The following is a 12515-nucleotide window of genomic DNA, read 5'->3' as shown; positions in this document are numbered from 1 at the left end:
GTCATGGTGTTACAGTCACGGTGTTACAGTGCATTTGTTTATAATATGTATCATCATTGTCATGTTTATTGATTATTTTTCTATAAACTACTTGGTTATTACTGTCAAGTCTCTACTGTATCTCAACAACATAATCTCTTTTTAAAATGTTCAGTAACTTCACAGTTTATTAAATGAATCAAGTACGAGAAAATGCATGTCCATTTTGAGTGTTACAGTTGTAATTAATTATGCATAATTCATTAATTAGCATGAAGTTAAAGATTTTTGTTGTTGTTGTAGGTTACTTGTGATTAGAGTCATAGTTACATAATCCAATTTTTTTCAAAAGATAAATAGTTTGTTGGTATTCCACATTTAATGAGTAAATAGGTGTTCCAAAATGTCACGGTGTTATCCTCGCATTGCCCCCTGGCACATTTTTGAAAGACTGCTACATGTATAGTCTTTTGTAGCATATTTTTACATAGGGACTGTACATTACTTTGATATTTGAGAGCTTTTCTCTAAAGACCAAAAATGCTATTCAAATTTGTATTAAAAGCAAAATTATTCCCTGTAGGGTCTATAAAGCAACTGACTACAAGGTTAAAGTATAGGGCCTTGTGAACTAAAAACGGTGCCGTAGTATAGAGAAAATATGAAGCAATGCGTGCAGCTGCAAGCTTTGCTATGTTCGCGCCTGACAATCTAGACATGGCTTTGGAACTGAGATTTTTCATGAACGGAAATTTTGTCATTCGGAGTATCTAGGAAACTGAAAATTACATGTACATGTAGGTCTGAAAAAAAGGGGTCATCAAAGTGGTACATCCCCGTACAACCAATACATGTATGTCAGTGCCCCCCCCCCCCCTCCCTGGACTTCTACATGTACAGTACATGTATGTACATGTAAGCCCTTTATTTTATGTTGGGTGCCTGATTTTAAGACTTATTTTGTCTTCTTTGGCTCCCCCACAGTAATGTACATTTCTTTGTATTTATTTTGATCAACTCGGTTCACTTTCCTTTTTCAATTATGTTTGTTTCCTATTCTGTACATATTTGTAATTTTTTTTTTTATTATTGTGGAAATAAATGATTTGATTTGATATAACTAAACAGTGATCATAGAAATCATAAAAAAGTTCTTGTTCCTATTACATGTACATACTCATGCATGGTGTGTCCCCAAGTACATGCATGGAGTTGTGAGGTTGTGAGGACAACTCCGTGGTGCATCTCCTACATGACTACATACATATACATGTACCTGTATGGGTCCAGTGTACAGCGAACTCAAAAGAACAATCTCAAGCAAATCACATGCTTTGCTACCTGACTAAAGAACCCAGACAAGCATACTTCCTTTCCTTTGTGCATTGTTTCGAATCATTGTCTAGCGCAAGGCTCAGTAATTTGATGATTAAGAGTTCATTATTGGTCCTCTTGTTACAACATAAGATAATTGTTTAATGTATGGCATCAGGAAGCATATGTACATACATGTATGTGTAGTCAAGAAACTTTTTTGTATTAAAGACAGACAGAAAAGGGCGCAGTCAATTATTGTTGGCTCAATTAACCTGGCGGAAACATACATTACTATTGCCAAACATGTGACTTTGCCTGTAGATGTACTTGTAATACATGTACCGGTAGTTGGAAAATAGTTTTGTGAACTTCCTGTTTTTCACTTGTCAGTGGGGAAAACAGATGATTGTAGAAGATTTTGACCATTTTGACAGTTCTGTGTTAAAAAAAAAGAATTCAAATACGCTCAATGTGTATGTGTACATGTAACGTACATGTCCATGTATGTGTGGGTTACTGCATGCATTGACCTTCAGAAATGTTTTATGCCTGTACATTTACATGTACATGTAGCCCTATGTACAGTCAAACGGTGTACCACTAAGTTTGTAGGCCTAGTTAAAAATTGTAAAGGTTCAGGTACATGAAATGTACATTGTACATGTATGTACATGCACATACTGTAGGCCTTCATTGTAGCCATTGTATGAGAAAGGAAATTAATAGGCCTTTGAGTTTGGCATAATGTAGTCAGTAATTTGTGTAAAAAAAATCAGTCCTCCAATGTACCTATTCAAATCTGTTCAAATTGTCAATTCATTCTGAACTGGCATTACACAGACCATGTGCACAGGAGGTGCAATCATAACGGCATTCAAAGTGGGGAGGGGCTGACCATGCAAAAAATTACAATCATATGGTCATTTTCACGTTTTAAGGAAAAAGTGGGGGGGGGGGTTGAACTGAATTCCCCCCTCTTCCGTGGCCCCTGTATATTGATGGTACGGGACGTGGTCTAATAACCAATAGGTTAAAATACCCATTTTCTTTTCATTCATTAACACTAGTATTAGTTTGATTAGACCACATGGTATGGACTTAATGGCTATTGGACAAGTTGGTTATTAGACGGAATGGCATTAGACTAAAAATGAAAGTAGACCATGTGGTGAGTGGACGAACTGATGGTACATGTAGACCAAATGATAGTAGACGAATTGGCATTAGACGAATTAGAAATAAACCAAACATTTTACCTGTGTACATGTAAATGTATGTGTAGGCTACAGTAATACATGTACATGTACTTGTTCATAATTCAATGAGAAATGTGACTCAAGCTATGATGTACAGTAACTGAGCTGGATCTGTGACATTCCAAATGAATTTGTCACCTTCACTGGTGCACATAACAAGCAGCTGGGAAATACACTTCATTGTGAACTTGACATTGTTTGGCTTTCCACAGTATGATTACGAAAATCCTTGGAGCGGTGTCGGGTTATTGTGCCACTGATGATTCATTTATTTATCTTCGTTTAATTGCATTTCTATTGCTCTAAATGTTTACATTTCACCATTCACTAGACCCGGCAAGATTTTGATATCATATTTTTTTTTTATCACCCTGGGAATACTTCAAGCTTTTTAGGGTGAGCAAAGTGTCAGGGTTATTTGGGGCCCTCTCTTTGTTAATATCAGTGTGTGCAAGCATCGTACCTACTTGACTGTATAGGCTTTTAGGCCTACATGTATGTATGTACATACTCGTAGGCTTGCATGTAGTTTGAGAATGATGGGAGATGACATGGACTTGTTTAAAAATACTGGACAAATTGTATTGTCTGATATGCATGTACAATTTACTCTAGTATTTGAAGCATTACAGAAATGAATTGCATATTAAACTCTATTGTCTTTAATAATACATACCGGTTCATGATACATGTACAGTACATTTATTCACATTCTATAATTGTAGATCAAAAAGTTTTTTTTTTAATATGTTAAAGGACAAGTCCACCCCAACAAAAACTTGATTTGAATAAAAAGAGAAACATTCAACAAGCATAACACTGGAAATTTCATCAAAATCGGATGTAAAATAAGAAAGTTGTGATATTTTTAATAAAGTTTCGCTTATTTTCAACAAAATAAATAGTTGAACGAGCCAGTTACATCCAAATGAGAGAGTTGATAACATCACTCACTATTTCTTTTGTATTTTATTGTATGAAATATGAAATATTTTTATTTTCTCGTCATTGTCATGTGAAATGAAGTTTTATTCCTCCCTGAACACATGGAATTCCATTATTTTAACATTTTGTGCTTCAGGCAAGGAGGTCCTACAGTGTAATCGTCAAATTTGTAAACATCGAAAAATTGTATAATTCAAACAAAAAACAAAAGAAATAGTGAGTGAGTGACACCATCGACTCTCATATTGGATGTAAGTTATGTAACTGGCTCGTTCATATAACTATTTTGTTGAAAATAAGCGAAAGTTTGAAATGTCATAACTTTCTTATTTTACTTCCGATATTTATGAAATTTTTAGCATTGTGCTTGACTGATTTTTATCTATTGATTCAAATCAACATTTTTCTGAGGTGGACTTGACCTTTAAGGCGTAGAACAGCCAAGTTCTGATACCGGAAAATAGTATGGATACTTACACGATAATTTGACATGTATTTGACTCTGTCCACTGTGACTGTATTTAAAACAGTGAAAAAGCAAGCCATTATTTGAAAGTATATCACTTTTGCTACTTCATTCTTGTAATGGCTAATTTGATTTCCAATAGAGTTACAAAGAAAATTTGATTTGGTAAATTATACATGTACATGTACATGTACTTTCATTTTTTTGCTGTTGTTAAATGTCTATACTTTGTAAAGTTCTGTTAATCAATTATTTATAGCAAGATTCACTAAATTAAGGTTTGACTTTCACACATCAGGTGTGGTGATATTTTTCAAGAGTGAAGGGGTTGCCTGTATTGTGACTGAGTGAAGAGGTCATAAACTGCCTGGTTGGTTCCTAATTGTTATTTTTTTTAATTACCGTAATAGCAGCATTAATACATTATGTGCAGACATGTAGTCTAGAAAATAGAAATTTGAACTTTTCAACTTTTGTACAGTATCAGAGGGGTTTTTTTTAAATGAAGAAGAAATGAACAGTACATGGGGAAGGGGGGGGGGGTGTAAATAAATCTTTTGCTCAAATTGTATTTTTTTATGTAGTTCAGTTTCATTCATAATATGATTTAATGTGAACAGTGAATTTATACACTGTACATGTACATCGGTTAAATGTTTTTTGGTCATAGTGCATGGGTTCTGAATCAGAATGACACAATTTACAATTTGCACACATATTACAAGCCTACAGACTACCGTACATGTATCTTTCAGATTTCAATTTTTAAAGGACAAGTCCACCCCAACAAAAAGTTGATTTGAATAAAAAAAGAAAAATCCAAAAAGCATAACACTGAAAATTTCATCAAAATCGGATGTAAAATAAATTTTAAGTTTTGCTTCTATTCACATCCTGGTCGGTATGCAAATGAGGAGACTGATGATGTCATCCACTCACTATTTCTTTTGTATTTTATTACTTGAAATATGAAATATTTTAATTTTTTCCTCATTGTCAAGTGAAAGAATGATTAATTCCTCCCAGAACATGTGTAGATAGCATTGTTTTATACTATATGGTTCAGTCAAGTTGGTCATTGTTGTCAAATCTGTAAAAAAATGAAAAATTGTATTTAAAACAATAAAAAAACAAAACAAATAGTGAGTGCTGGACATCATCGAGTGACTCACCTAGTTGTGCATATCACAGTTTTGTGAAAAATAAGCAAAACTTTAAAATTTCATAACTTTCTTATTTTACATACGATTTTTATGAAATTTTCAGCGTAATGCTACATTGTAGTTTGAATTTTCTCTATTCAAATCAACATTTTTCTGGGGTGGATTTAACCTTTAAAATTGCTTTGAAATTGAATCAGAGAATTATGAGATCCCCTGTACAATGTAGGCTACAAACAGTGTAGGCCCAACATATAATATGTGTGTCTGTTACAGACTCTGTTGTACTAGGCATACATAGGCTACATGTACATGTACCTATTCTGTGAGCTGAAAAGAATCTTATCTTGAAGTTAATCAGATTGTCCTTCCTTTCTGTGGCCACAGATCCTCTTTGTTTGTCAAAGGAATTAAAAATAGGATTAAGATTATCTTATAATGTGGGATCTCATTAACATATAGCTGTCTATCATTCTTCAATCAAATGTTAGATACATGTAGGCCTACCCGGTACATGTACATCAATAGCTCTATGTGTAGGCCTACATGTACATGTAGGAGCCTTCAGGCTGAGACCACAGAGTGTCTCCATGTAGTGTATGCCCACTTAAATTACATTGATGTCATCATTATGTACAGTGTACAGTTGTAGGTCTATGGGTCTTTTCACACATGAATCTTGAATCATCATTTTAATGATGATTGCAGTCTGTCTTTAGAATCATCGGACCTTTCACACGCTCACTTCAAAACTGATTTGAATTTGAATCCTGAGCGAAGGCGGTATGTGTCCTTGGTGACTTGTCAATCAAAGCACTGCATCGCAAATGAACTAAAATGAGTGCATGACAATCGCATTATCTACAGAAGTAAGCTCCGCCCCAAAAATAGTGGTCAAGCCTTTCACACAGAAAATTCGTACCATAATTTGAATGAAAATTAACAGGAATTCACCTCATGAGTAAAATTTGAATTTGTGATTCTACATGTAGTTTGGTTTCACACGTGCTAAAATGTCGTCATTAGCCTTTATTTTTTACTGGAATCATTCAAATTATGATTTTATTACCGTGTGAAAAGAGGGTACATAACTCTGTATATTATCTTGCTGTACATTATACATACTGTAGTAAAGAGGGGGGGGGAGTAATTTGGGCCATCCCTTTTTAATTGTAAGTGCTGTAAAACCCTGCCCCCCCCTTCCCGGTACACATTGGCCGAATTCACAAAGGTGGGTTTGAAAACCCACAGTTGAGTCCACGGGTTATGCAGATTTCCTATGTAAATCACGCTTAATTTAACGCGTATCGGGTGCGTGTATGAAAAACGTCCAATCCTGATGCGTGCTTTTGTCACAGTGCGCCAAATTGATGCCTGTTGCCGTGGTTATCAACACTATTTTATTCATGAGTCCACTGTTTTTATTAATGAGTCCACTCTTCAAACATGTTCATGTTCATAAATTCATGAAGTTAATGTATGCACAACTTGTTACAGCTTATGTATTATGAGTTTTCATACTTTAAATTAAAAAGCAAATATTGAGAAAATTTTGGTATTCTCATCATTTAAGAAAAAAAAAAGAAAAACAAACAATGAATTTCTAATATAGACCCTAAAATTATCCTACATGTAATTGTTCCAATATGTGGATGGTTACAGTTTGTTTTCATGTTTAAGAATACATGTCTTTTTTATTTCTCTCTCTTTCTTTCACAGAACAACGGTAACATCCTTAGAAGACTTTGAGCATAGACTAAATTCAGTAAGTCATTATTATCTTATTTATCAACTGCTGTACAGTGTATAATCTACACAGAGACATATAGCCTTTAGATGTTTTTCAAGAAATTAATCCTGCCCAGTTGGCCCATACATGTAAATACTGGTAACCTGGGCCTGGTGCAGCACAATGTGAATGAATCTGGGATTTGAACCCATGGCCCTCTGTTTCTTCAAAGATGAGAGTCAGAACCTACAGACCATGCTACATGGTGGAGTGTCATGATCTGGTTTAATACAAATCTTGTTTTTCGGTGAGAGGGACGTGGGTTCATCTCACCCATGGCGTGTTTTCCTTCAGCAAGAAATTTATCCACATTGTTCTGCACTCAACCCAGGTGAGGTGAATGGGTACCTGGCACGATTTATTCCTTGAATGCAAGCGCCTAAAAGCAGCTGGAGCTACAGCTGGGGTTTTTACAGTGCACGATTGAATAGGAAACTAGTTAAATCGGTGCCTCATATTAGAATGCTACATTGTATGTACTGTATGTATGCTGGTTAAAAACCAGAAGAATCTGTATTTAAATGCAACTCTTGCAGAAGTAAAGGAAAAACATATTGTTTATAATGGCAGGAAATGTGTTTAAATTTACTTCTGAATAATGGAATCGTGATTTATCATCATGTGATCTGAAAATTTGTTGCACATGTACATGCAGTTGTGGGAAGGTACAAGTATCAAACTACAAGGTTTTATGTACAGCTGTCAGTAAATGATATCAGAAAAAAAATTCTGCCCGGTTCTTTTTTTAAGTGTCTTGTAAATTTCATAATCAAAGATTCATGCATTCATTCAATCAAGTATTCAAGTACTTTGTACAATGTAGAATTTTGTACTTCAGTTCTGGTAGGGCGTTGCTCAATTGGACGGCATGTAATATTCAGTTTGATTTCAAAGCTTTTAGGTCGATCTCCCCATGAGGATTACACCTGTCTGTACATTTGCAAGTATTTCTGACATTTCATTGAAAAGCAGTTCAAAATCTGACATTCCTTTGAATAAAAGATTACATGCTCCAGCAAATAACAGTCAGGGGCCCTGTTTCTCCCCAAAGAATGATTTGTAAAGGTATTTTAACTTCTTAACAATGGTTATTTACTTCTGTTTACCCCCTATAGAACAATATGTGAAATTGAATTATATTTTTTCAACCCTAGGGACAGTTTAATTTTATTTTTTTTCCCATTCTATTTGATATTTTATTTTTTAATTCCTTTTTACTTTGGATTGCATAAATAAAATGTCTAATGCCCTTGCTTGACATTGAGAATAAATTTAAAGTCATCAGTACCACGTTCTGTACTCTAACTTTACATGTATGTACGCTGACACTTTTGCAGTGGATTAGTTATATTTGTTGTAGTTTTGCATGTCCAGTAATGCCAAATATTCTACTTCTAAATTTTGTCTTTGGTTTGATTTTTTTTTAGGTTTATCCCCTATTCATTGTACATGTCCAAGCCAAGTAGTACAGGCTTACTACTTGGAGATATACAATAAATAGGGGGTGGAAAAAATATGTTCGGGGGGGGGGGCACTTACATTGACGAATGGATACCATGCTCGACCAAAAAAACACGTAAAAAGGATGTCTTTTTCACGATAGGGCACGTTACGTACTGATAAGGGTGTCAAAAACACAAAAATAATGAAAAAAGGTATCTATTTCGTAAGGAAAGCTATGTGTTTAAGGTCAAATTTGCTTGAATGATAAAACAATATTCAAATGTTTTATAAAGGATGTCCTTTTTGCCACAACACTTAGTGTTTAGAGTCCGATTTGCGCGAGTTGTAGAAGCTGGGGTCATACTTAAGCCGACGACCGAAGGACCCATAACAATAAAACATTCCTGTCCTTGTTTTAGGGGTTCATTTCAGGGAATATTTGCCAAGAGAATCGTTTTGTTTTGAATACTTGTTAAGGGTAGGGTTTCACACGCCAGTAGGCCTACTTGTTAAAGGGTGCATTTTCAGAATATGGAAATTACGTGTTTAGGGTGCTTTTCGAGACCCCATGGTCGTGCATGGTTTCCACTTGTGAATGGAAGTGCCCCCCCCCACCCCCAGATATATGTACAAAATTTTATTTTACATATACTGTACATGTTTTTCTCTCAACATGAAGGTTTTGTGAAGGTCCATGTGTGATATACATGTACATGTACGTGAATTTCAAGGGATTGTATAGAAGTGAAAGACACCATATGGCTTCCGCTTGGCACCACAGTCATGACAAACTAAAATGTCACATTCATGTGAGGAGTCATACCTTGTGGGAAAAGTGAGATTTTAGATTGATGCTACTGGATTCACCAGTCAACATTGTCACATTGACTGACATGGGAAGTTATTGCTTAGCAATAGTTAACTGATAAACCCAAAGTGACTCAGATTACAAAGATTTATTTCTTTCTCATGATCATGCCATCCAGCGCACACACTGTATACCGTACATATTACATGTACATGCATCTTTTGTACAGCGTGTCCCACAAAAATGCTAATGACACCCTACATGGGTATATTATTGAACTTGCAACATATTTTTGTCTTGCAAGATTTTATCTTTATACCCTCAAATTGCAATTAATTTTCTACAATGCATAAAATTGAAGTCAGTTGTATGTAAAATAAATTTATGCTACATTTAGTTTATTAATAAAATTATGTACAATATGATTTGGTTATTTTCAAATTTTATTGATTTAGAGTGCCATTAGCATTTTTTGTGTGGGAAATACTGTACTAGTTGTGTGATCATAGGTTTCTCTCGATCCTGTGTACATGTTCATAGACCAAATTTCTGTGTCATTTGTACGTGATCCACTGTTTGAATATGTACACATGCAGAGGCCCTACATCATGTAAGTGAAATGTATGCATTTCTTTTTCATGCTATAAAGAATACAACGTGGGTCCAAAGAATGAATGCTTCCAGGAATGCTTGCATTTCGATTCCTTATCAAGGGGGCATGATGCATTCAAAGAGCTCTATAATATCTCCTTGTTGTAATTTACAGTGCCAGGGAGAATAATATTCCCAATCCTACAGTACTATGCAAATGTGTTAAATTACACTATCAGCATTGCTTGCATGACTGGCCATGCCAATACTTCCACTGGGCATTTCCACAACCGGCGGCGGCGAATGACGTGTACAATCGTCAGAAAAGATATTTCAGGGGAAATGAAATCTAAAGGAACTGTGTAGGCGGTCTGGCTTGGTCGCGTACCAAGGTTGCTCAGCAGGTCTTATTATGAAAGATATATTTTGAATCAATAGATACTGCGATCTGCGATACACAGTAGATCTATATTTGAAGTATTTTGCTATCTGAAAATTTTGTTCTTTTGATCTTCAGAGTACACTTTATCCAGTGATACATAATATGTGTATTTCATTTGCCACAATGACATAAACAATGTCATGCACATGTGTACATGGGTCCCCAGCATGGGTCTTGCTCACAGATGTCTTTTAATTTTGTTAAAAAGCACTTCAAGTTGATTTAGAAGTATAGAGCCCTTGCAGGTTATTGTCTACGCAATATCAGTGATTATGGAAAAGGAACTACAGGTACATGTAGTTCCCTTCTCAATAAAAGATGAAATTGCATCTGTGTGCTTATATTTGGCAAATACATAAGAGTACATTAAATTAAACCATGAGAAATATTAAAATGAGAATGCAATCTCGCATGCAGTTGTCTTTGAAGCCCTTGTACTGTAGCTATCTAATTTATTTGGCCTAATGCATCTTCGCCTGAAGCTGAGCTGTCGGTGCGGGAGATGCTCGCTTCTTATTCTAATGTACCTGAGTCATCCAGTGCTCTTAATATTGGACTCAATCTAATCCCTTCCCGTCTGGTCCTATCCTAATTAAGAAGACCTCAGAAACAGATGGGTACAATATGAAGTCAGCCCTTTATATTACTGCGTACTATCTTCACTGTTAGAATATATGCAATGAAATGCCTTGTACTTTTCTGGATCATAATTTGGGTATTGTGTGCCTGTTAATACAGTTTATTGTAAAATGTACCTTTTTTTACAATATAAGTTGACCCTGGCATCATTTCATGAAATTACTTAAAAAAAAGAAAATTAGGGTAAAAACCATAGGCCTATTATTGAAGGTTTGAATAATAAATAATCCATATATTTTTTTATCAGACATTCCTAGTCATAGTATGCATGCACATGTAGCTCAGCAGCAGCAGCAGTGGTTGTAGTTATGTAGTACATGAAGTATTACTAGCAGTAGTATTTTTACAATGATTATTTTTTATGTTGACTGACTTGACTCAAATAATTGATATGTTGCTATGTCTAATAAAGTAGCAAAGTGTTCATCATTAACTTTGTACTGGACATGAATATTTGAGATCCATTTCCTTATTTGCTTTTCAAGGGGAAGATTTTTACTTCAGAAACTCAGAAAATCAGAAACTGAAACTGAAATTCTGGAAACCATTTACTTTGAAATATTATAGTAATGCTTGTCATTTACAGCTAAAGAATATGACGTTTTATAGTACACGTATGGATATTAGCCATTAGACATTGTTGATTTGGAAAACTAATTGAATGATTGATTTACGTATTTGTCTTCCTCTGTTACTTTCTCTTTCTCTCTCTGTTTTTCAAAATAAATTTCTTCCTTATCTTCTACATATCATCTCCCACACCCCTAACCTACCTTTATCATGTTTCTCTTTTTCTGTCTTCCCTTTGTCTTCCTGTCTTTTACTTCTCTGTCTTCCTAAACTCTCAATTCTCTTAACTCATCACTCCCCCTTTTTCATCTGGTTTCTTCCGTCTTTCTTACCCCCTCCTCTTATCATTCAAATCTGTATTCTTTTCCCCTATCCCTCTTGCCTGATCTTCCTATCTTCTGCAGGCAATCGAAAGAAATGCCTTCCTAGAGAATGAACTTGATGAGAAGGAGTCATTAGTGGTCACAGTTCAGAGGTTAAAAGATGAAGCAAGAGGTAGGTTTATTTCTAGAGAACAATGCTACAGGGAAGCTGAGCTGGCAACAGGGCCCCTTCTTACAAAGAGTTGCAATTGATTCAATCAATCACAACTATGGAAGGCCAGCAATGTCAACATATATACAGAATGCAAATTTGTTCAAAATATTTTAATGTATATTCACATTTCATTGAAGATTCAGTGTGATTATTTTTTTTTACTATGGCAAAATTTCCTGTAGAAAAAGTTATGTTATGGTTGGATTTCCATAATGTTGAGATTTATTGGATTTATTGCACCTCTTTGTAAGATGGGGCCTATAATGATTATTACCATTGGTTGGAGTGGAGTCATTTTTTTTTATAGTGTGAGTGTTCATAGAAGTTGTAAATTTGAAGACAAGTTTGATTATTACATAGTCAGGATTTTGTCAGGTACAGTATATTTGTAGAAAATACAAAACCTGTCTGACATAATCATGTGACTTGTCCTGAACTCACCAGTATCGGTAAATTCATGTTCGAAAAAAATCCATCAAAGATTTTCAAAGTTATTAGAATTTTGACTACCGGTATTTGGTTTATGACTTCATTTGAAAGCAGCTTCCCATGTTTCGTGAATTAGAGAAATCA

General features: G+C 34.9%; 1 protein-coding gene across 1 annotated transcript in view; it reads left to right on the top strand.

Annotated features, from left to right (window-relative positions):
• The window catches only part of LOC121422897 (nuclear distribution protein nudE-like 1-A), a 42839-nt gene that overhangs the window by 13074 nt on the left and 17250 nt on the right, over positions 1-12515 (top strand). Inside the window, exons 4-5 of the mRNA XM_041618135.1 lie at positions 6843-6888; positions 11810-11900. Coding sequence (XP_041474069.1) covers positions 6843-6888; positions 11810-11900 — 137 coding nt within the window. The remainder of the gene's footprint in view (positions 1-6842; positions 6889-11809; positions 11901-12515) is intronic.

This window comes from Lytechinus variegatus, chromosome 10 (genome assembly GCF_018143015.1).
Source record: "Lytechinus variegatus isolate NC3 chromosome 10, Lvar_3.0, whole genome shotgun sequence".
Taxonomy (NCBI): Eukaryota; Metazoa; Echinodermata; class Echinoidea; order Temnopleuroida; family Toxopneustidae; genus Lytechinus; species Lytechinus variegatus.
The sequence above is the reverse complement of the archived record's forward strand: the minus strand, read 5'-3'. Positions and strand labels throughout refer to the sequence as shown.